This window comes from Saccopteryx leptura, chromosome 6, assembly GCF_036850995.1.
Source record: "Saccopteryx leptura isolate mSacLep1 chromosome 6, mSacLep1_pri_phased_curated, whole genome shotgun sequence".
Classification (NCBI taxonomy): domain Eukaryota; kingdom Metazoa; phylum Chordata; class Mammalia; order Chiroptera; family Emballonuridae; genus Saccopteryx; species Saccopteryx leptura.
The window spans coordinates 36,926,912-36,952,716 of NC_089508.1; the positions used below are offsets into that span (position 1 = coordinate 36,926,912).

Consider the following 25,805-nt stretch of genomic DNA (forward strand, 5'->3'; position numbering starts at 1 on the left):
TTTGTCCATTTTGATTTTGATTTGTAAGTATTAAGCTCTTATTCCCTGCTTCCTATGGCACTCACAGCAATTCCATTACGCTTACAGAATTTGGTCTCCAATACATGTTATGTTGAAGGCAGTATGTATAGTGGTCAGAACATAAGGTTTAGAGACAAGTAGAAGTAGATTCAATTCCTAGCACTGTTACTTGTCAGCTGTGTGATTTTGGCATAGGTAGTGACACTTACCTCATAGAGATTTTTGTGAAGAATAAATGAGGTTATTTATGTAAAAATTTTAACAAAATGCTGACATATAGGAAACATTCAATAAATTGTAGTTATTATTGTTGATCTCTTTACCACATGCTAAAATTACTATTTCTTTTTATTTTCTTTGAAGCATTTATTGTAGCTTTTAAGTTTTAGTATTTTCTCACATCCCTATTCTAGTTTCTTATCTTTTGGTCACTGAAAGAAAATTTATTTGGACAAGGAAAGATTCTAAAATAGTTTAATACCTCACTGGAAGAAAAACTGATTCAGAGAATAAAATGAATTTGTCAAGTCAGTTTTGTTTAGAGTTGGTATTTAAAATTGGCAGTTATGAAGTGCATGATACATAATGAGGTAACTTGTCAATAAAATACATTAAAAAAACCACAATTGTAAAATTTTAGAAATAGCCCAGAAGAAACATAGGTTGAATTCCTTTATCATTGTTGCTATGTGTCTCATGACATTTTTATGAAAAATAAAAAGGTGAAGAAAGGGACATTATGAAAATAAAGAAAACATAAAAATTTGAAATATTTCATTGCCACACTAAAGAATTAATGACATGAGGGAAGGGGTATATATTTTCTTTTTTTCTGCTTTTAACATGGAACCTATTGTTCTGCTCCATTCCCAACGGGCTCCTCTAGGTCCCTGCGCGTCCTGTCCATCACCTTGCCCGCACACCATGAACGTTTTACCTTCAGATATACCCCCAGATGGGAACATGCCATAGGTAGTTGGGATTTCTCTGGTTCAGGTCCCAGCCTCACTCTTCCTGCTTGTGTAACGTTAGGCAAGTCCCGGTCTCTCTGAGCCTCATTTTTCCATCTGTGAATGAGAAGCAGAATTTCTACCTTTCAGGAACTTCTGGGCACAGGGTCATTACACAGTCTTTCCTATGTTCTACCTTCTTCTGCTTGGTGCTAGCAGCTAATTTAAGCTCTAAGATCTTCCTAAAAGCCAATTCCCCACCCCCAAGGCCCATGTATCAGTTTTCTATACCGCATGACAAATTACCATAAATTTAGTGACTTAAAACAACACTCATTCTACCTCACAGTGTCTGTGGATCAAGTGTCTGAGCACAGGTTAGCTCGTCCTGTGTTTGGGGTCTTCCAGGCTGAAATCAAGGTGCTGACCAGAGCTGTGGGTCTTTCTTATTTGGGTTGGGCCTTCCTCGAAGCTCACTAGTTGCTGCAGGATTCTGTTCCTTGCAGTTATAGGATTGATGTCCCTTTTTACTTGCTATCTGTCCACAGGGGACCCCCCTCAAATTCTAGAGGTCACTCTCAGATCTTTATCATGCAGCCCTCTGATAGCATGGCAGCTCACTGCTTTACAGCCACAGGAGAACTTCTCTTTAGGCTGCTGTGAAGAACAAAGAGAGTTTAATAAAATGCAGCCATGAATTAGTAATTTTTAAATTTCTTTTTTTTTTTTTTTTTTTGTATTTTTTTGAAGCTGGAAACGGGAGAGACAGTCAGACAGACTCCCGCATGCGCCCGACCAGGATCCACCCGGCACGCTCACCGGGGGGACGCTCTGCCCACCAGGGGGCGATGCTCTCCCCCTCCGGGGCGTCGCTCTGTTGCGACCAGAGCCACTCTAGCGCCTGGGGCAGAGGCCAAGGAGCCATCCCCAGCGCCCGGGCCATCTTTGCTCCAATGGAACCTCGGCTGCGGGAGGGGAAGAGAGAGACAGAGAGGAAGAAGAGGGGGAGGGGTGGAGAAGCAGATGTGCGCCTCGCCTGTGTGCCCTGGCCGGGAATCGAACCCGGGACCTCTGCATGCCAGGCTGACGCTCTACCACTGAGCCAACCGGCCAGGGCCTAAATTTATTTTTTAATAGATTTCAGAGAGACAGGAAGGGAGAGAGAGAGAGAAAGACAGAGAGAGAGATATCAATTTATTCTTTTACTTATTTATGCATTCACTGGTTGATTCTTGTGTGTGCCTTGGCCAGGGATTGAACCCGCAACCTTGTTGTGTTGGGACAACGCTCTAACCAACTGAACTACTGGGCCAGGGCTTATAATGTTTTTCATTGGAGTTGTGCAAGGGTGTGGTACCTGTGAAATAATTTTTCTGTATTGAATTGATTAGATAAGTGCATTTAATTTAAGTTGAGAAATACTGCTCCAACAATATAGTACATCATTTTGTATTTTTTTTGGCCAGTAAAGTGAAATAGATATACAATTAAAGGTGTCAAGTTTCAATGAACTGAGGAGCCACAGCGAAGAATTGATGTTTCTCATCTCTCTCCCTTCCTGTCTGTCTGTCCCTCTGTCTGACTCTCTCTGTCTCTGCCACACAAAAAAGGTGTCAAGTAGCCTGACCCATGGTGGCGCAGTGGATAAAATGTTTACCTGGAATGCTGAGGTTGCCGGTTTGAAACCCTGGACTTGACTGGTCAAGGCACATATGGGAGTTAATGCTTCCTGCTCCTCCCTTCCCTAAAATGAATAAATTATAAATAAATAAATAAATAAATAAATAAATAAATAAATAAATAAATAGAAAGGTGTCAAGTATTACTACAATATTCTTTTTTTTTCAGAGACAGAGAGAGAGTCAGATAGAGGGATAGATAGGCACAGACAGACAGGAATGGAGAGAGATGAGAAGCATCAATTATCAGTTTTTCATTGTGACACCTTAGTTGTTCCTTGATTGCTTTCTCAAATGTGTCTTGACTGTGGGCCTTCAGCAGACCGAGTAACCCCTTGCTCAAGCCAGCAACCTTGGGTCCAAGGTGGTGGCTTTGCTCAAACCAGATGAGCCCACGCTCAAGTTGGCAACCTCGGGGTCTCGAACCTGGGTCCTCCACATCCCAGTCTGACGCTCTATCCACTGCACCAGCACCTGGTCAGGCCTACAATATTCTTATCACCCTGAATCTATTTTTTAAATAATTTTAGAAAACATTCTCAATGCCATTAAGAGAAAAACTTTGGCAAGTGAAGATTTCCATTTACGTTTATCTCTTTTGTTATATATAGTCACATTCTAATGAGAGCTAATCTTAATTTTAAAGATTTTTCTATTAGCAAAGTATTTCACATTTGTTGAACATTATAAGTTGGGAAGTTCTGGGATATTATTGAAATATCCAAACATTGAATATGTTGGAAATGATAAATTGTAAAGGATAAAAATTTTAGTTATGTCTATGATCAATGAGTTTTGCTACTAGAGGATCGAAAATACTTTTGTAAAGTCATGTTTGTTCAAAAAACCTAATATTTATTGGAGTAAGACTGTCACCAGGCATGTTAAAAACACCCAGGTCGGTGGTAGCACAGTGGATAGAGCCTACCAGTTCTTGGCTCCGTTGTTTTACTACCATCTGTCTGAATCTAATGAGAACCTCACAGGCCAGGCGGCCGAGATGGTGGCCATGCCTGCTGGCTTTACATTGAACTATTCAGGGAACTTCGTTTCAGAATCACTGAATAAGGAGTAAGGGTATCAGGGCAGTGGCAAGAGAGAAACGGGGCAGGATGATGAAGACCTGACTGAGGCCTGAATAGCACCTGGCCTCCTTCACTGGGCCTATTAGAGTCTCTTCAGCTTACACAGCTCATGGGGAGTGGGAGAAGAAAACAAAAAGCCAGGTAGATTGCCAAATAGTCTTGTGAAACCAAAGTTCTAAGTAAACTAGTCCCCAGTCATCAGTTGTTCCCAATGTATACTAAGAGACCTAAATTCAGTTCTTTGTGAATGCCAAAGCAAAATTTGAATTTTATCTTGAGGCAAAAGGGAAACACTGGAGGACTTTAAGCAAGGTAGAATTGTGATCAAATTTTCTTCTCAGTTCTGAAAGCACTGTGGAGAAGAGATTTGAGTGGGTGGTGAATGAAGGCAGAAGTATGAAGAAGACAATGCCTTCTATCTAACTATGCTGAGTTTGATGGATATTTGAATGATTTTAAGATGACAATAAGATGAGATTCAGTTCTTTAAATAAAACTTCCCGCCCCGGCTGGTTGGTTCAGTGTTAGAGCTTCAGCCCGGCATGTGGAAGTCCCAGGTTCAATTCATGGTCAGGGCACACAGGAGAAGTGACCATCTGCTTCTCCACTGCCCGCCCTCTTCCCCTCTGTAAAGCCAGTAGCCGCAGCCACCATCAAAGCCGCCAGGTCTGTGCAGGTTCCCTTTAGACAGGTGGTAAAGAAACAGTGGAGCCAAAAACTGGTGAGCCATCCTCTTTATTCTTGCTTGCAACCGGCGGGCGAGAAAATACACACATCAGGAAAACACTTCCCTTTCCATTCAGGGCTTCCAAAGCCACTGACTTTTTCCGTTTTTTCCCTAGAATCAAAGGCCCTCACCAGTCTTATTCACCTCTGTTCCCCATCTCCTTCTCCTGCACAAACTGGCTTCTCCTTCGACATTCTGCCATTTTGGCTGGCTCTTCCCCTACAACCATGTGGCCTCTCTGCCCGGCTACAACACGGTCTCCTCCTCTCTACAACAACGTGATTTCTCTCTCCCTAAAATGGCCTCCTAGCTCCTCCTTTTAAAACGTTTCAGTGGGACAATACTCTCCTCCAGCACACATTAGCATAACCAAGCCCCTTCCCAAGCATGAAAGGCAATTAGCTGTATCATGTGAGAGCATCACCAAGTGAATAGCAGCCGGCTATCTTTAACAATAAGAGTGATCAAAACCAGAAAATACAGATTTTACAACTCATTTGCCCAACACCCTCCTACAGCCATGGCTTGGTTTGAGCAAGTTGGCCCTGGGCACTGAGGATGGCTCCATGGCCTCACCTCAGGTGCTGATAAGCAACTGATCAACGGCCCCAGATAGGCAGAGTATCCCCCCCCCCCCCCCCGTAGGGGGCTTGCCAGGTGGATCCCAGTCACAGTGCATGTGGGAGTCTGTCTCTCTGCCTTCCTGCCTCTCACTTAATAAAAAATAAAATTAAAAAATAAAAAATAAAACTTCCAAGGTATATTCTGTTCTCAGCACTTTCAGTTCAATTTCCTGTTATTACTACAATTATATGTTTGTGGTTGTTAATTTTCTACTTTAAAATTTTCTTACCTATATAGGCTCATTTTAGCCTTTCCATAGCCTATCAGGCAGATAGGATTGTTATTATTCCCATGTTGCAATGAGGATTTGTACTTCTGAGATCATAAGTAATTTATCTGCCTAAGTTTATAGAGGAAGCCAGTGGTAAATCTAGCTCTTCTTGTTGTATCCGAATAGCGAGAAACAGATGTTTTGCCACACAATTAAGTGGCCTAATTAAGGAGTCTTTATTTTAAAGCCTGCGACCGCTAGGAAACCTAAGTTGTTCAAACCATGCGGCCCTGTTGGGCAGATAAAATGTATTATGCTCACTTTGTTAAAGATAACACGAGGAGGCCGTTGCCCAGGTGATATTAATGTGTGTTGGGGTGGGCTAAAGGCAGGCAGAATCCTTGTAGCCTGGGGCTTGGTTTTGGGATTAAGCCTTTCCTACCCTTTTTGATGTGGGGCGGCACAATCCAATCATGCCTCAGAGAAGTGACTCTACTAGAGACTTCCCTATTTTGTATATTGGATTAGAGGTTGTGAAGCTACAATATAAAATGGAGGCAGAACAGAGTTTGTTCTCTTGGTTCCTGAGATTATCATTAGAAGAGAGAGCAGAGGAGAGCAGAGAAAGGCCACGTGGAGGAGGCCAGGAGAAGCAGCCAAGATGGTGGAGTGCTGAGTGAGATGCCAGTTTGTGTAGAGTTTGTATTTGGGATAAGGAAGGAGATGGGGAACAGAGGTGAATAAGTCTGGTGAGCTAGAAACCTTTGATTCTAGGAAACTCGGATAAGTCAGTGGCCTTGTGAGCACTGAATGTGACTGGGTTTTGGAGCCCAGTGTGTATTTTTACTTGCCCGCCGGGTGCAAGCTAGAATTAAAGACTATGGCCCACCAGTTTGAGCCTCCATTGTTTCTTTACCGACTGTCTGAATCCAATGCGAACCTGCATGGGCCAGGCTGCTGTGATAGTGGCCCTGGCCTTGGATACTGGCCTTACAGGCCCCCAACACAGTTTGAAGTTAGCTTTTAAAGCAGGGGTCCCCAAACTTTTTACACAGGGGGCCAGTTCACTGTCCCTCAGACCGTTGGAGGGCCGGACTATAAAAAAATCTATGAACAAATCCCTATGCACACTGCACATATCTTATTTTAAAGAAAAAAAAAAACAAAACGGCAACAAGTACAATATTTAAAATAAAGAACAAGTAAATTTAAATCAACAAACTGACCAGTATTTCAATGGGAACTATGCTCCTCTCACTGACCACCAATGAAAGAGGTGCCCCTTCTGGAAGTGCGGCGGGGCCGGATAAATGGCCTCAGGGGGCCGCATGCAGCCCTGCGGGGGGCTGTAGTTTGGGGACCCCAGTTTTAAAAACAGAATTACAGCCTGACCTGTGGTGGCGCAGTGGATAAAGCGTCAACCTGGAAACACTGAGGTTGCCGGTTCAAAACCCTGGGCTTGCCTGGTCAAGGCACATATGGGAGTTGATGCTTCCTGCTCCTCCCCCCTTCTCTCTCTCTCTCTCTCTCTCTCTCTCTCTCTCTCACTCTCTCTCTATCCTCTCTATAATGAATAAATAAAATCTAAAAAAAAAAAGTTTCTTTATAAAAACAGAATTACACACTGATTGGGGTATGTGGAGGAGGAGAAGCCTAGAAGTAAAACAAAGCAGTGAAACAAACTCATTTACAATGCTTATCTATAGGATTAATTCAGGGAGAAACATTCTGGGAACATCTGCAACCTCTCAACCAGCCCAAAGCCACAGCCTGGGAAACCAGCTTCAAGGCCAGGGGTAGGGAATCTTTTAGAAAAATAAGTTCTGCTAAGTTACTTATGCTAAGAACCTTTCTTTTCCACATTTCATTCTGACTCAAGATAGGATTCTTTCCAGAACAGTGAACTGCATGCACCATTCAGCGTTGCTGTTAGCGCTATGTTAGTAAAAATAACAAAGAATTAGAAAATCAGCATGCATCCTTGCCTCCAGGGGACAGCAGTATTTTTTGTTGGCAAGGCTGTAGATCAGCAATTAGATGTGGCTTCTGGTTCTAATTCTGCCACTAACTACCTGCATGATTATATTTTATTTGAAAATTACAAAAACTGGACTCAAACTTGAATAGAAAGGGGAATTTATTGGCTCATGAAATCCAAGGAAGGATTGAATAGTCAAGCATCAAAAAAGGCAAGGCTGCAGAGGTGGTTCTTAGGAACGACTGGAAAAATGGCTCAGACTTTAAGGGTCCTCAAACCTCTGGTTGCTGTCGCTGTCTATACGGCAATTGTACTTTCTTTCACTGGTAACTTGTTTTCTCTAAAGTAGTGGTTCTCAACCTTTCTAATGCCGTGACCCTGCAATACAGTTCCTCATGTTGCAGTGACCCCAAACCAAAAAATAATTTTGGTGGCTACTTCATAACTGTAATTTTGCTACAGTTATATTTCAGAATGTAAATACCTGATATGCATTATGTATTTTCCGATGGCTTTAGGCGACCCCACGGGGGTCGCGACCCACAGGTTGAGAACCGCTGCTCTAAAGGAAGAATTATGTCTACAGTATTTTGGAATATGTAAGTTAAAGCTTTAGCCGTTGGAGAGAGATCACTCTTGTCTAACCTATAACTTGCCCAAAGCACAAAAAAACCCTCAGGGAACCTACCCCCTTGGTCCAGCAGAAGGTGGGTGCTGAGTTTGTGGTCATCAGAGGAGTCAATTCCACCAAGTGCTAGCAAGATTACCCTGAGTGTTCATTTTCTTAGGTACTTTATGGAAGGCACAAACCTTGAATATGGGGTACAATATAGTTAGGTAGAAGGAAAGAAAGCCAGTGTTCCAGGTAGGGAGAGGAGACCGAGTTACTGATATAGGTAGTCCACGAAGGAAAGACAAGCCTGATTCTTGTTCCCACTGACAATAACATAATTGCAAAGGTAGAAACTGATTATAATGAAACTAAAAGGTAAAACACAGAATTCGTTCTAGTTGAAACAGCCATGATAGGTTTCTTATATAGAGTCAACTGTGATTTTGAAACCCCAGTTATAACATAAATAAATCTTCAACCACTTCCTAGAATGCTCCTTCTTTGTCACCTGAACTTGGCTTAGGGGTGTGGCAACGGGAACAAAGAAAAATGCGTGAAAGAATTCAGAGGAGGGAAACTTGAAAGACAATATCCACTCATCTAATCAGGAGCCTAGAAGGATGACATTTAATAGTATTCACAGTGATGATTTGAACATAAGCATCTTGGAAGCATATGTGTCTTAATAGCATTGCATCTCCAGGAATCTAGCACAACTGACATTTAACATAACAGATTAATAAACTAAATGATCTCATAAAATTAGTCAATTAATAAAACGGCTTCTAAACCCCTTCTAGGGCTACAATTCTGTTTATTTCTTTATTTTTCATTGTAAAGCCAGTAGGCACGGCCACCATCACAGCCACCTGGCCCATGCAGGTTCGCATTGGATTTGGACAGATGGTAATGAAACAACGGAGCCAAGAACTGGTGGGCCATTAGCTTTAATCCTAGCTTGGACCCGGTGGGCAAGTAAAAACACACACTGGGCTCTAAAACCCACTCCTTCAGTGCTCACAAAGTTACTGACTTATCTGAGTTTCCTAGAATCAAAGGTTTCTAGCTCACCAGACTTATTCACCTCTGTTCTCCATCTCCTTCTCTCTGCACAAACTCTGCACAAACTGACTTCTCCTTCAGGACTCCGCCATCTTGGCTGCTTCTGCTCTCCTCTCTAATTCTAATCTCAGGAACTGAGGGAGAGCAAGCTCCCAGTCTGCTCCACTTTATAGTGTAGAAATCAAAACCTTTAATCCAATATACAAATAGGGAAATCTCTAATACAAAGTCACTTATCTGAGGCATGATGGGATTCCTCATGAGAGTGCACCACCCCACATCATGTAACAGTCAAGGGTGTGGGCAAAAGCTTAGTTTTAAAACTAAGCCTTAGGCTATAATAACTTTGCCAGCTTACAGCCTGTCTCCCACACACAATGCAAACTATAAGATAGCAAACATATTAATATATGTATATCATATTTAAAACTTATTTAACCAACATTCATATTTATTAATTTTTAGAGAGGAAGGAAGAGAAGGAGGGGTGGGGGGAGGGAAATAAGGAAGGAGAGAAAAGGAGAGAGAGAGAGATAGAAATATCAATTTGTTGTTTCACTTATTTATGCATTCATGGTTGTTTCTTGTATGAGCCCTGACTAGGAATCAAATCCAGAACCTTGGGGTCCCGTGAGCCATACGAGGAAGTGTTTACAGCAAAAATGAGGAAATTTGTCCTTGCTAGCGCCCCGTCAGCCCTTTTTGGGTCACTTGTGGCTATCTTTGGCCCCTATGTGGGGCAGCCCATCAATGCAGTTACACAGATGGTAGATTCGGGAGAGCTGGAGGCCGCTCATGATCACAAAGCAGCGAGGGCTGCTGCTTATGTTGCCCCTCCAACTGTTATAAAGTACCGCACTCCAGATTCTGAAAGGCACTGTACCTCATTTCATCGAGTTCACGTAGAGACACCCAGTCCAGATGAATTTTGAAGAGATTTATTAAATATGCCGGCTGTGGCCTGACCTGTGGTGGTGCAGTGGGATAAAGCGTCGACCTGGAACACTGAGGTCGCCGGTTCGAAACCTTGGGCTTGCCTGGTCAAGGCACATATGGGAGTTGATGCTTCCTGCTCCTCCCCCTTCTCTCTCTCTCTGTCTCTCTCTCACACTCCTCTCTCTCTAAAAAAATCAATAAATAAAATATTAAAAAAAATATATGCCGGCCGCATATGGCTGACAAGGAGCATCAGATCCAAATCGTGCAGTGAAAAAATAGTTCAGGGGCTGCTTATATACCCTTGATCTCACACGGGCGGGGGAGAGCATGACATCATGGCATGGGCTGACAACATTTGTTTAGGGGATACACGGAAACATTAAGACTTTTAAGGTAACACAATCAAAGACATTTACAAATCTTTTAGGGTTCATCTTCCCTCACTAGCCTAGAGGTGTTTTACCCAAAGATTCCAGGAAGAAGAGGAACTACAATCAATGCAAGGTGGTATGTAAATGCTGCCTCCTATTGAAAGAGTAGAAACCTAGAAGTTTCTAGGTTAACCTTTATTTTAAATTTGAAACTGAATGACTCATTGTTCTTGCAAGCCAGAAACTTCTACATTCTTCTCCCTCCCCTCCCTAAAGGAGGTATGGGACAAGAAAGCCTGACCTTTCCTCCCAGAATATCAATATCAATTTTTCAGCTTTTCGTACCTTACAAAACCTTGAATGTGTTTGATCCTGCCAGGCCCTGTGAGCTGGATGTTTGTAAAGCCAGTAGCCATGGCCACCATTACAGCCGCCTGGCCCATGCAAGTTCGCATTGGATTCAGACAGTCGGTAAAGAAACAATGGAGCCAAAAACTGATGGGCCATCATCTTTAATCCTAGCTTGCACCTGGCGGGCAAGTAAAAACACACACTGGGCTCCAAAACCCACTCACATTCAGTGCTCACAAAGCTACTGACTTATCCGAGTTTCCTAGAATCAAAGGTTTCTGGTTCACCAGACTTATTCACCTCTGTTCCCCATCTCCTTCCTTCTCCCTGCACAAATTCTGCACAAATTGGCTTCTCACTCAACACTCCGCCATCTTGGCTGCTTCTCCTGGCCTCCTCCACGTGGCCTTTCTCTGCTCTCCTCTCTGCTCTCTTCTCTAATATTAATCTCAGGAACTGTTGGGCAGATAAAATGTATTATGCTCACTTTGTAAAAGATAACGCTGCCCACGTGGAGGCCGTTGCCCAGCTGATATTAATGTGTGTTGTGGGCAGGCAGGATCCTTGTAGCCTGGGCCTTGGTTTTGGGATTAAGCCTTTCCCACCCTTTTTTGCTGTGGGGTGGTACAATCCAATCATGCCTCAGAGAAGTGACTTTGTATTAGAGACTTCCCTATTTTGTATATTGGATTAGAGGTTGTGAAGCTACAATATAAAATGGGGATGGAACGGGAGCTTGCTCTTTTGGTTCCTGGGATGATTAGCATGAGAGAGCAGAGAGATCACAGCAGAGAACAGAGAAAGGCCACGTGGAATAGGCCAGGAGAAGCAGCCAAGATGGCGGAGTATTGAGTGAGAAGTCAGTTTGTGCAGAGTTTGTGCAGGGAAGAGGAAGGAGATGGGGAACAGAGGAGAATAAGGCTGGTGAGCTAGAAACCCTTGATTCTAGGAAACTCAGATAAGTCAGTAGCTTTGTGAGCACTGAATGTGAGTGGGTTTTGGAGCCCAGTGTGTGTTTTTTGCTTACCTGCCAGGTGCAAGCTAGGATTAAAGACTCTGGCCCACCAGTTTTTGGCTCCGTTGTTTCTTTACCGACTGTCCGAATCCAATGCGAACCTGCATGGGCCAGGCTGCTTTGATAGTGGCAGCCGTGGCTCCCGGCTTTACAGGAATCAAGAGTGCAAGCTCCCGTTCTGCCCCATTTTATAGTGTAGAAATCAAAACCTTTAATCCAATATACAAAATAGGGAAGTCTCTAACACAAAGTCACTTATCTGAGGCATGATGGGATTGTACCACCCCACATCAAAAAGGGTAGGAAAGGCTTAGTCCTAAAACCAAGCCTCAGGCTACAAGGATCCTGCCTGCCCACAGCCCGCCCCCAACAAACATTAATATCACCTGGGCGATGAGCTTCCATGTGGGCAGCACCATCTTTAACAAAGTGAGCATAATATATTTTATCTGCCCAACAATGTTCATGTAACCTCAAAGGGGTTTGGACGGGGCTTGTGGCAGAGCACTTATGGCAACCTATTGGGTTTTGGTCCCAATTGTGGAAAGGTGCTGAAGTTCGTTACTCATTAGTGGAGAAGCAGCTGGCAGCTGTGTATGCTGCCCTCCTGACCACTGAGAGTATTACAACCACAACACCAGTTACAGTCAAGACAACATACCCTATTGCAGCATGGGTGAGAGATTGAGCAACCAAACCACGTAGTGGTATGGCCCAAACCTCCACCCTGGCCAAGTGGGGTGCCTACCTGCAGCAATGCTGTGCTCTTAGCACCAGCCCATTGAGGGCAGAACTGCAGGAAGTCTTGGGTCCAGTCACCTATGTGACCTTAGAGTCAGGTGCAACTGGGGCTCAGGAGGCGGAACCTGAAGTCAGTCCCTACCAGGAGGGGTGGGTGCCCATCCCCGAGGATGCCTGGTATACTGATGGTTCCAGCAGGGGCCAACCTGCCCAATGGATGGCTATAGTCTTCTATCCGGCCACTGAGACTATTTGGATGGACATGAGTCCAGGTCAAAGCAGCCAATGTACAGAATTAAGAGCTGTTTGGCTAGTTGCCCATAATGAACCTTCACCTCTGGTGATCTGTACTGACAGCTGGGCTTTCTATCGTGGATTGACCCTTTGGATTGCTACTTGGCACATTAACCAGTGGATGGTAATGCACTGTCCACTATGGGTTCAGGCCATGTGGCAGGACTTATGGGAAATAGGACACTAGAAGCAGGTGACAGAATATCATGTCACGGGGCATGCCCCTCTAGCCCATCCTGGGAATGATGAGGCAGATACGTTGGCAAGGGTGTGATGGTTGGATACTGCACCTGCAGGTGATGTGGCACAGTGGCTCCACTGGCACCTGCTCCATGCGGGACAGAAAACTATGTGGGCTACGGTTAAGGCGTGGAACTTGCCTGTGTCCTATGCAGAGGTACTTGCAGCCTGTGAGCAATGTGCAGTATGTTCCAAGAAACACCCTTGGAGACCACTGGTGTCACCTGGACAGGTCCAGAGGGGTCATGTTCCACTGACACGATGGCAGATAGACATCATTGGACCCTTACCAAAGTCAGAAGGGTACCAGTATGCAGTCACCTGTGTAGATACTGCCACCGGTCTGCTTGCTGCTTACCCCGCTCGTAACCCTGACCAGAGGGCAGTCATACAGGCTCTGGACCACCTGAGTGCTGCATACGGGCGACCGCTGGTTCTTGAAAGTGACAAAGGCACCCACTTCACTGGTTCAATGGTGAGGTAATGGGCTCAAGAGCTGGGGGTGCACTGGAAGTACCATGTTCCCTACCACCCCCAGGCTGCTGGTATCATTGAGCGGTATAATGGACTCTTTTTTTTTTTTTTAGATTTTATTTATTCATTATAGAGAGGGGAGAGAGAGAGAGAGAGAAGGGGGGAGGAGCAGGAAGCATCAACTCCCATATGTGCCTTGACCAGGCAAGCCCAGGGTTTTGAACCGGCAACCTCAGCGTTTCCAGGTTGACACTTTATCCACTGCACCACCACAGGTCAGGCCTATAATGGACTCTTAAAGCAGGGACTGCGACAGGAGGGGGGCACTGGCTCCCTTATTGGATGGACACACCGCTTCTGGACAGTACTCCAGATTTTGAATGAGAGACCTCGATGGGGGAGCCCAGCTCCAGTAGAGGCCCTCCTGCATCAGGCAGCTGCCCCCATTCAGTTGCAGATACACACCAAGGACATTTTTACTCAAGCCAGGTTTTGGACAGCAGGGCAACGTGCTCTTGCCTGCCCCAAAAGCCCTTCTTAAAGGCCAATGGCTTTGATGGACTTGGCCCTGGACCGTACAGGCCCCCCATCTGAGATGGGTAGCCTCGTTGGCACCATGGGGAAAGGGGTTAGAGGTGGACCTCCAGTTAACTCCTTGGGCAACCAGCATCTGGCCACCTAAGGTAGAAGTGTATTATCTGTTGAGTGCTCAGGGGGACAGCATTATGAAGGGCAACTTTGTAATTTCTTTATGGCCAATAATGAGTTCTCCTATTTTACTACACATAGAACCAGCAGGGTGGCCTCTGGTACCAGCTACGGTGCTGTCTGCAGACAAAACTCTGGCCTGTATTCTGCCAGAGGGGAAAGATTTGCCTCTCTTGGAGCTGCTGACAGCTCTCTCATTTCGCCCATAGCTTTTGATTTGTTAATCCTATTGCTGTAGTTGGTACTGTTTCTGTTTTAGCAATGTATCCCACTCCTTGCACCATCATGGAAGATCCCTATGGTTTAGATCAGGGGTCCCCAAACTTTTTACACAGGGGGCCAGTTCACTGTCCCTCAGACTGTTGGAGGGCCGTACTATAAAAAAAACTATGAACAAATCCCTATGCACACTGCACATATCTTATTTTAAAGTAAAAAAACAAAACGGGAACAAATACAATATTTAAAATAAAGAACAAGTAAATTTAAATCAACAAACTGACCAGTATTTCAATGGGAACTATGCTCCTCTCACTGACCACCAATGAAAGAGGTGCCCCTTCCAGAAGCGTGGCAGGGGCCGGATAAATGGCCTCAGGGGGCCGCATGCGGCCCGCGGGCCGTAGTTTGGGGACCCCTGGTTTAGATTGTGAAGCGAGCAAAAGGGGTGGAATGTTGGTCAAATAAGTTTATAAATATGATATATATGTTTGCTTGCTTATAGTTTATATTGGGTGTGGGGGATAGGCTATAAGTAGGCCAGTCATTATAGCCTAAGGCTTAGTTTTAAGACCTTGACTGATTGCATAATGTGGAGTGGTACACTCTCATGAGGAATCCCATTATGCCTCAGATAAGTGATTTTGTATCAGAGACTTCCTTGTTCGTATATTGGATTAAAGGTTTTGATTTCTATACTATAAAGTGGGGCAGACCAAGAGCTTGCTCTCTCTTGGTTTCTGCTATCACCATTGCAGGGGCCTCCCTGATCACTTGCCCTTCACGAGAAAAGCAGGTTTTCTGCTTTTCCTTCGTCTTCTCTTGTGGTTTGCCTGTCTTGGTGAGACACCAATAAACAGAATGGCCCACTATCCTCCACTCTGCCATTTCTTTACCGTCTGCCGGAATCCAATGGGAACATGCATGTGAATGGCCACAATGGCGGCTCCTTGCCATACACTTGGTGTGTCAGGACAATGCTCTAACCCAGTGGTCCCCAACCTTTTTGGGGCCACGGACCAGTTTAATGTCAGAAAATATTTTCACGGACCGGCCTTTAGGGTGGGACGGATAAATGTATCACGTGACCGAGACAAGCATCAAGAGTGAGTCTTAGACAGATGTAACAGAGGGAATCTGGTCATTTAAAAAAAATAAAACATCGTTCAGACTTAAATATAAATAAAACAGAAATAATGTAAGTTATTTATTCTTTCTCTGCGGACCAGTACCAAATGGCCCATGGACTGGTACCGGTCCACGGCCCGGAAGTTGGAGACCACTACTCTAACCAACTGAGCTACCAGGCCAGGGCTCCATCTTCATTTCTAAGTCCAGATCTTAAGTCTTCAAAGTCCTCAAATAACCACACACAAAAAAGATAGGTTTTTAAAAAAGGGTAAGATGGTGAATTTTATGTTACATATATATATATTTTTTGTATATTTCTGAAGCTGGAAACGGGGAGAGACAGTCAGACAGACTCCTGCATGCGCCCGACCGGGATCCACCCGGCACGCCCACCAGGGGCGAAGCTCTGCCCCTCCGGGGTGTGGCTCTGTTGCGACCAGAGCCACTCTAGCGCCTGGGGCAGAGGCCAAGGAGCCATCCCCAGCACCTGGGCCATCTTTGCTCCAATGGAGCCTTGGCTGCGGGAGGGGAAAAGAGAGACAGAGAGGAAGGAGAGGGGGAGGGGTGGAGAAGCAGATGGGCGCTTCTCCTGTGTGCCCTGGCCGGAATCGAACCCGGGACTTCTGCACGCCAGGCCGACGCTCTACCACTGAGCCAACCAGCCAGGGCCGTTACATATTTTTGACAATAAAAATGCCCCCCCAAAAGGATGTTGCTTGTTTTACTGTACTTTCAAAAAATATACATTTTGCAAATATTTTCACCAAGAGCTAAAGTATATAAAACACTGTATATTCTTTAGAAAATTTAATTAACCACTCTGATTAATGGAGAATTTATGTTTGTAGTATATTGCAAACATAAAATCATTAGGGACAAATCAACACCTACCAAAATGTCTACAATGATGAATGATGGGCAGGTGTGCTTGGAGATTTCAAGTCCTAAACTTAAAAAAATAATCTTTTGTATACACCTGGGTATACACCTGTATTTCCAATCATTACTGTAAAAAAAAAAAAAAAAAAAGCCATGAGTCAGATTTTAAGAATAAAAGTGAGCCCTGGTCAGGAAGCTGTTGGTTAGCATTGTCTCAAAGGCTAGGGCCCTGGTTGGCGAACTGCGACTCGCAAGCCACATGCGGTTCTTTGGCCCCTTGAGTGTGGCTCTTCCACAAAATATCATGTGCGGGTGCTATCTTGATAAGGAATGTACCTACCTATATATTCAATAGTTTAAGTTTAAAAAGTTTGGCTATCAAAAGAAATTTCAATCGTTGTACTGTTGATATTTGGCTCTACTGACTAATGAGTTTGCCGACCACTGGTAGGGTTATGGGTTCAACCCTTGGTCAGGGAACAAACAAGAATCAACCAGCGCCCTGGCTGGATAGCTTGGTTAGATAGAGTGCTGAAGCACAGAGGTTGCCAGTTCAATCCCTGGTCAGGGTACATACAGAAACAGACGGATATTCCTGTCTCTCTCTTTCCCTACCTTTCTCTAAAATCAATAAAATAAACATTAAAAAAAGCATCAACCAGCGAATGCATGAATAAGTGGAACAACAAATCAATATTTCTCTCTCTCTCTCTCTCTCTCTCCTTTCCTGTCTCTAAAATCAATAAATAAAAATTAAAAGAACTGACCTGTGGTGGCGCAGTGGATAATGCGTCGACCTGGAAATGCTGAGGTCGCCGGTTCGAAACCCTGGGCTTGCCTGGTCAAGGCACATATGGGAGTTGATGCTTCCAGCTCCTCCCCCCTTCTCTCTCTCTGTCTCTCTCTCTCTCTCTCCCTCTCTCTCTCCTCTCTAAAAATGAATAAAGAAAAAAAACCACACAATTTGCAGAACTTCATGTAACTTAAAAAAAATTAAAAAAAGAAAAAAAAATTAAAAGAAAAAGAAAAGTAGGACCCTGGCTGGTTCGCTCAATTGGTTAGAGTGTTGTCCCAAAATGACAGGGTTGCAAGTTGGATCCCCGGTCAGGGCACAAACGAGAAGCAACCAATGAATGCACAACTGAGTAAAACAAGTGAATTCTTCCCCTACCCCTCCCCTCTCTCTCATCCTTTCTCGAAGAAAATCAATCAATAGCCCCAGACAGTTGGCTCAGTAGTAGAGCATCACCTGGCGTGTGGATGTCCCAGGTTCGATTCCCAGTTAGGGCACACAGAAGTGCCCATCAGCTCCTCCACTCCTTCCCCTCCCCTTTTCTCTCTCTCTCCCCCTCTTGTAGCCATGGCTCAATGAGCACATCACCCAGGGTCCTGAGGATGGCTCCATGGGGCCTTTGCCTCAGGAGCTAAAAATATCTTGGTTGTGAGCATGGCCCCTGATGGGCAGAGCATCAGCCCCAGACAGGGATTGCTGGATAGATCCCAGTCGTGATGCATACAGGAGTCTGTCTATCTCCCCTCCTTTCACTTAAAAACAAACTAATCAAAGATGCAGGATAAAACCATTAGGTGTATATGTAAGAATTTAATCAACAAGTTTAATCTTTTAAAAATAACAAATTCATAATCACCATTTGTTGATATTGATAATGTGCTTCGTACTGATACCTACATGTCAAAAATATTCTAGTAATAGCAATAATTTATCATAAGTAGTTTGCAATATACAAATTTTATAGTTTAACAAACAAGAAATTAAGTGAGGTCCAGATAATCAAAAGAAAATAAACTGACATCAGTGAATATTCAGTTTAATATTTTTTATTAAGTAACAGTCCCCCCCCCCACAGTTTTGTAGAGTACAATTGACATAGTACATTGTATTAGTTTCAGATGTTCAACATAATGATTTGATAGGTATATATTGCAAACCTATTTGCCAACAGACCTATGAATTGAAATGAAATGCTTTAATTTTTTTGCTACTTCCAAAATCCTGTTCGAATTGATCCCTTTTCTTCCAATTCCCAGAATCATAGCTGTAAGGCTGGTGGCCGTGGCCATGCAGGTTCACACTGGATTTGGGCAGATGGTAAGGAAACTGTGGAGCTGGAAAATGGTGGGCCATTCCGTTTATTAGAGTCTCGCAATGGCAGATGAGCAAGCAGGCAGAGAAAACTACTTCTCCCTCGCTCTTAGGACTCACGAGCAAAACAGACCAGGGCAAAAACCCCTTCACCAGCAAACAATGCCCCCCCAACCCCAAGGCGGCAAGCAATCTGCAATTTACAATCTGCCACTGTTGGGCAGATAAAATATATTATGCTCACTTTGTTAAAGATAGCACTGCCCACATGGAAGCCCGTCGCCCAGGTGATATTAGCTGCCCTTCTTGCTGGGGATGGGCATGATTATATTAATGTGTGTTGGGCGCAGACAGGATCCTTGTAGCCTGGGGTTTGGTTTTAGGACTAAGCCTTTCCCACCCTTTTTGATGTGGGGGTGGTGCACTCTCATGAGGAATCCCATTATGCCTCAGATAAGTGACTTTGTATCAGAGACTTCCTTATTTGTATATTGGATTAAAGGTGTTAATTTCTGCACTATAAAGTGGGGCAGACCAGGAGCTTGCTCTCTCTCAGTTCCTGAGATTAGCATTAGAGAGGAGAGCAGAGAAAGGCCACGTGGAGGAGTCCAGGAGAAGCAGCCAAGATGGTGGAGTGCTGAAAGAGAAGCCAGTTTGTGCAGGGAGAAGAGTGATTATGTTCTAGGAGGAGCCCATGCTATAGGAGAGCAGAGAAAGGCCACGTAGAGGAGAGGAAAGAAGCAGCCAAGATGGCTGAGTGCTGGAAGAGAAGCCAGTTTGTGCAGAGAAGGAGATGGGGAACAGAGGTGAATAAGGCTAGTGAGCTAGAAACCTTTGATTCTAGGAAACTCGGATAAGTCAGTAGCTTTGTGAGCACTGAATGAGTGGGTTTTGGAGCCCAGTGTGTGTTTTTACTTGTCCGCTGGGTGCAAGCTAGGATTAAAGGTAATGGCCCACCAGTTCTTGGCTCCATTGTTTCATTACCGTCTGTAATGCGAACCTATATGGGCCAGGTGGCTGTGATGGCTGTGGCTGCTGGCTTTACAGCCACCCTGAGGGCAAGCACCCCCAGCCTTACATAGACTATACACACGAAGAACTGCCCCGTGTTCACGCACCAATCAGGCAAAGTGCAAGCGAGCAAACCTAACACACTTGTAACATACTTGTCTGCCCAACAGCCTAGTTCCAGCCCTCATTCTCTCACCTATTAACTGCAATCATCTAATTATTTACCTGGCCTTTGGTCTCTGACAGCTGGCAACTTACCTTTGATTTTCTTCCCAGTTATCTTTCTAAAGCACAGTTCTAATGTCACTTCCTTGCTTAGCCTTGCATGACTCTCCACTGCCTATAAAATATAATCCCCAGCTTGCCATTCAAGACTTGACAATTTGGTCCTATACTTCCTTTCTCTAATTTCATTCCCATCACTTACGTTCCTACTCTTTACTCTATGGGCTATTGTTTGCAAAATACATCTTTACATATATATATTTCCATACCCTCTTTATTAATTTTCTCTCTTCCTAAGATGGGCTTCTCTAACTATTGGTATCTTGCTCTTTAATTAAATCCATCTGAACAGGATCACCTGTTAACACGATTCATGTTGTCACAGTGAACTTGTTTCTTCTTCTGGAACATGCTGTTTAGGTCTCTATTTCAGTACTTCTCTGTGTACTCTAGAGGTGGGCCTAGCTCTGTCTCCCATTTATACTGTGAACATCTTGGGGAGAGGGATAGGGACGGCCAGACAAGTGGAGTGGAAGGAGAATAACTCCCTGGGAAAGCGGAAAATATTTCTAATGACATAAAGGCAGAATTTTCCAGCCTGTTTCTTGGAAGAGGTTCAAATTCTTTAATTATAGGCATTAAGCTCAACCAAAATAACTTCCTGAACTTAGAGTTCTAAGATCTTCTAATAAAAACTATTCTTTCTAGAAGTCATGTCTGTAACTTGTGAGGCACTAAATCGACTTTATCCAACTCAAAAATCTACACACTGCACTCAGCCACCAATTAATTTCTGTGCAAGCCCTGTAGATAATTAGAATTTACTAAAAGGTAATGATGCTACATGTAACTCAGAAATACCTGAGATCTCTTTAACTTACACCACAATATTTGGTGACACAGCATTGTCCTGGGACCTACGTCTAGCGTTGCCACCACTGTCAATCGGCACGTGGCTTTCAGGACATCAATCTGTTGAGACAGCTTTATAATTACTTGTGACGATTAGGTCGAATGGTTCCGGGCGCGTGGAGGTTAGTTCACCTTCATTCACCATTCACCTGTGCCAGCAGGATATCCGGATGTTTGGCCACAAACTCCAACGAAGCTGACACCAGGGTAGGCGCCCCTCTGAGCCAATGTTCCACGGCGACAGCTTGCGAAGGGCTCAAGTTGGGGAGGGAGGACGCCCAACGTCCCGCGCGCCGAGTGCCGCGACGCCTGGTGGGTATTTCAGGCGAACCTGAGGGCCGCCGCGGGGCCGAGCCCCAGCACCTAGACGCCGCGGGGCGCGCTCCGGCGGACGCGCTCCAGCGGACGCGCGCGGCGCGACACCCGCCCCAGCCGCGATGAGGGCGGGGCGGGGCTCGGCGCGCGCCGGCGCGTGGAGGCCGCGGGCGGTAGCGGAGCGCGCGCCGGCGAAGGAGGGGCGCGGGGCCGTCGCTGCGGCCTGTGGCGCCGTCAGCTGGCAGAACCCAGCGGGTTGAGCGGGGCACTGCTGCTGCTGCTGCTGTTACTGTTGCTGCCACTGGCCAGGCGCGCGATTCGGGGCTGCGCCGGGGGCCGGCCCGCCCGCCTGCCGCCGTCCTCCCGTGCGAGGGCCCCACGGGTCCCGTTATCATGTCGCTGAGGCAGCGCCTGGCTCTGCTGGCTGGCCGTCTGCAGGACCCGCAGAAAGTGGCCCGCTTCCAGCGGCTGTGCGGGGTGGAAGCGCCGCCAAGCCGCTCCGCCGCGGCCGCCGCCGACCCGAGGGAAGATGAGAAAGCGGAGGCGCCCCTCTCCGGAGACTCCCGGTGCCGGGAGCGGCAGCCGGGGGCGCGCGCAGCCCCCCAGCCCCCCGGGGGCGACTGCAATCCGTGTCCCGCCAAGCCAGGCGGCGGCGGCGCCCCGAACGGCGTGCGGAACGGGCTGGCCACCGAGCTGGGCCCGGCCTCGCCGCGGCGAGCGGGCGCCCTGCGGCGAAACTCGTTGACGGGCGAGGAGGGCGAGCTGGCCCACGTGAGCAACTGGCCGCTCTACTACCTGTTCTGCTTCGGCACGGAGCTGGGCAACGAACTGTTTTACATCCTGTTCTTCCCCTTCTGGATCTGGAACCTGGATGCCCTGGTGGGCCGGAGGCTCGTGGTCATCTGGGTGCTGGTCATGTACCTGGGCCAGTGCACCAAGGACATCATCCGCTGGCCGCGGCCCGCCTCGCCGCCCGTGGTCAAGTTGGAGGTCTTCTACAACTCGGAGTACAGCATGCCCTCCACCCATGCCATGTCCGGCACCGCCATCCCTATTTCCATGGTCCTCCTCACCTACGGCCGCTGGCAGGTAAGGTCCCCTCCTCGCCCCGCTCAGCCTTGGGGAGTTAACTCTCCACGGTTATTTTAATTTGACTGTTGGTTCCCCTCCCAAACATCTTTCTGCAGCTTTTTACTGGGCCCTCAAACAGGCACCTTTCTAGGTTTAAAAACTTAAATGATCGGGGAAACCTAGACACTTAGCTCTCAGACCATATTTTAATAGTAATGCCTTTCTTAGAACCTAGAGGAAACACTGTTTGTAAAGTAGTACGTTGTCATTGGGCTTTGGTTTAGTTTTTAAACGGTTTTAGTTCTTGTGATGCACAGAATACAATTATGATTAGTTATAATGTCTTTAGAAGGAATTGTTAGGTAACTTTAAAACTCGATTTCCCCGTAGTATATGGTGCCTTCCCCCAAACTGATAGTTTGAGGCGTAGGTCAAGTTTTTTGCTTTCTTCTGAGACAGTGTTTATACAGTAGTGTAATTCCAAAACAAACATGGTGGGGCGAGGCAATGAAGTAATGAATTTTAAACAAGAGCCACCCTTTAAGGAAGTGAATGGAGAAGAGCCTGAGTTCTCTTTTTTCAGGGGTGTGGTTGCTAATTTGCTGATAGAAGCAAAGTTTATCTTCTGGATCACTAACCTGTAGTATCAGTTGTTGAGCTACTACTGAATTATGATTGTTGTGTTAGCTTTAAAAATGCATGGCTTTACTCTTAAAATTAGGGTTCTTGGTCGGATTAGTGAGTTTACAAAAACAGCAAGTATGACAATAGAGTCACCCTGACAATTTGGGATGAATATTTAGTGGTAAGCGTTTTATATTATGGCTTCCCATTTTTCAGTTTTTCATGGTTCATAAATTTGGTTTAAAAACTTTCTCACAGATGCAAATCTTATTCTTAGACTGCTGTTAGTTTTATCTGTGTTTTAAATTGTAAGGAGAGACCAGTCCCTTAATTTAAGAATAAAGTAAATAATTATGGAAGATGCAAGGAATCAGACTCTATCAATGTTTTTCCTGTTACAGCATAAAATCATCTTATATTGAAAAAATGCACATTGTGTGTAAAACCCCTTTATGATGAACCTGATTCTCCCAGATTTAGTTTCAGTATAGATAAAATCTTGTTCCCATGGACACTTCTATGCAGTGCATCTCTCTTACAGTTCACGGAAAATACCTAATGTATGTAACAAGAACGACAATTAATTATGAAGGAAGAGTACCAGGTGGACAGGTTTTCCCTCTATTGAACCAAAGGAGATTGACAGCGATATTTGAATTGTGAAGTAGTGCTGCCTGTTTTGAATGTAGATAAATATCTCCAATTTTATTTAATTTAAATATCTCAGAATTTAAGGTATTCATTGTTATGATTGGCATGATATTCACTGGTTAATTAATGATGTTTCTCTTATGTTCATGAGACTTGAGGATTCTATAATTATAGGGCCTTTTATAACTCCTTTTCAAAGAGTAGCCATATTGCATACTATTAATATTAGCAGTCCAAGTAAGAGAAAATATTTATTGCTTATCATTCATTCAGAACACATGCTAAGAGGAAGTCTGAAAACAGTACTGATAGGTTGTTTACAGGATGCAGCTATCAGTATTCTAACATTTCATAGGTGTATGAATTATCAAAATAAGCTTATCTTACAGTTTTTGAACAACCTAGTTATTTAATTCAAAGTTTTAGGAATTTGTATATCATACAATTTGAGAATTTGAGCTAGACAGGATTTGGAAATGTCCTAGTTTCAAACTGTCATCTTACATAATCAGTTTAAATTTCTTATTTTACATTTTTCTCTATAAATTTGTGTACTCTTTTAAATTTGAGTAATGTTATCTTTTGGTTAGTTGTTTTGAAAGAAAGTTCTTATATGAAAGTTCTTTTTTACATAAAAGTTCTATTTTACAGATACTTGATTGTAATAATTCAGTACAAAAACCAAAATGCCTTTTTTTTAATAGGAGAAAATAAAAGTTTAATGCATGCTCATGGGGAATTCACATAGACATGAAAAATCCATGAACATTCTCCAAGACAGTGTGGCAACACTGGGTATATACAATTATTTAAACAAAGGGAAAAGGGTAGTTAAGAAATGAGAACGGGCCACTTACAGGTAGTTGAAAAAGAGCAGAAAACAGTTGGCAGGAAAATTCCCCTAGGTGACTCAGAAACAAGGGGACACTTGGGGTATATCCAGGCAACAGGCACGTGCCTGAATCCTTTTAGTTTACCATGCTTAATTCAAATTATGCTAAGGCAACATCTTAAAAATCTCCTTCCTGAAGCCGGTTTTTCTCTGTATCTCTTAGGCAGGAAGTGGGGTGGGGGTGGGGGGAGGTTCTGAGTTTTTGTTTCTTAATATAATAAATAGTTCAAGTCAGTATCCCAAAAAAGCTGCTTCAGGTTGGCATGATTTTTGTCTCTTTAGTCTCTCCTTTGAAACTTTAAATAATAAACTTTTACATTTCAAGCTAAATTGGTAGATTGCTCCATATTTCACTGATTCAATCATTCAGTTCTGAAAATAATTCAGTTAAATGTGTTGAGTCTCATTTTAGGAGGCTGTGTGCACATGGTCTCCCAAAGTGAGGCCTGTACTGTATGTAAGCAGTCAGGTCTTTAATAAGGAGTATGTCCATGAATACAGAAGGGAACAAAAAGGGTAATGATCAGAGCAAATTCTAAATCAGTTTCTGAGTGTGTAAAGCTGTCAGTGGAGAAGATTTCTGAATATAAAGCTCAAAGTTTCTTTTGCTGGAATGAAGGTAGGCAGTGACTGATAGATCTTCCTTGTCTGCTATTTGAAAGTCTTTGACGATGTCCTTCGGTGCTCTGGTAAATTCTGCACAGCTTACAGAACATTAGTGACTGAGAATGTTTAAGTATGAGCTGTTGTAGCAGTTTTTCTGAAGTTTATGTTATGGATGTCCTTTAGCTGCCACTTGGCAATTGCAAGGCTCAGAAAAATTTTACTTCTTAGTAAATTTCCAAATCAAAAGATGGGAGAAAAATGAAACATTAATTCAGAGGGTTACAGCCAAATATGTAAGAAAACTAGAAGAAATGGCCTGACCTGTGGTGGTGCATTGGATAAAGTGTCGAACTGGAACGCTGAGGTCGCCGGTTTGAAACCCTGGGCTTGCCTGGTCAAGGCACATATGGGAGTTGATGCTTCCTGCTCCTCCCCCTTCCCTCCTCTCTCTCTAAAAATGAATAAATAAATTAAAAAAAGAAGAATTTAGGATCCAGTTCAGTATATAGGTGAAAAATAAAAATTTAACGACAATTAACTGAACTATAGTCTAATATTCACAACTGTATATTACACAAAATATGGCCAAAGTAGGTTTACAGTTGTGAGCATGCAAAACAATTTATAATTATTATTTATTATTGTATTACTTTCTGTATGAACAACTGTAAACCTACATTTGCCTCACCCTGTAGATTCTATGAAAACACAATTTCCCTCTCTAAAATCACCCCCATTTTTCTCAGAGATGGTCAACTTAAGACTGTTTACTACGTAAGTCTAGTTTCAATAAATTAGGCTTATTTGCAAAAATTCAACAAGAATAGCAATTGATTATATAGGCTGTCTTAAATCTGCTGTGCTGGATTTTCCTAAGGAATCTCCAGATTGAACTTTAGCCTCTCAAGGCAAAGAAGCCAAACTACATAGTTACCATCAGACTTTGCCTGCAATACCCATAGATTTCGATGAATTCCTCAAGTTCTTGAAGTTCCCCTCAAAAGCCTTGAGGTCCTTCCTTTGCCATCTCCCAGGAGAGCAACCTTTGTTTTTCACTTGGAAAGACTGCCGTGAAGCAGGCT

At 44.3% G+C, this 25,805-nt stretch overlaps 2 protein-coding genes across 3 annotated transcripts in view; one reads left to right on the forward strand and one right to left on the reverse strand.

Annotated features, from left to right (window-relative positions):
* Positions 1-998: 998 nt before the first annotated feature.
* On the reverse strand, positions 999-21,274 carry LOC136377037 (uncharacterized). The gene is made up of 3 exons (XM_066343614.1): positions 20,714-21,274; positions 2,629-2,715; positions 999-1,088 (listed from the first exon to the last, which is right to left on the reverse strand). The coding sequence occupies exons 1-3, from the start codon at positions 21,272-21,274 to the stop codon at positions 1,077-1,079; spliced, it is 660 nt and encodes a 219-aa protein (XP_066199711.1). The 3' UTR covers positions 999-1,076.
* The window catches only part of SGPP1 (sphingosine-1-phosphate phosphatase 1), a 56,474-nt gene continuing 51,792 nt past the window's right edge, over positions 21,124-25,805 (forward strand). For both annotated transcript variants that reach the window (XM_066342800.1, XM_066342801.1), the window contains exon 1: positions 21,124-21,968. In XM_066342800.1, coding sequence (XP_066198897.1) covers positions 21,273-21,968 — 696 coding nt within the window. In that variant the 5' untranslated portion in view covers positions 21,124-21,272. The remainder of the gene's footprint in view (positions 21,969-25,805) is intronic.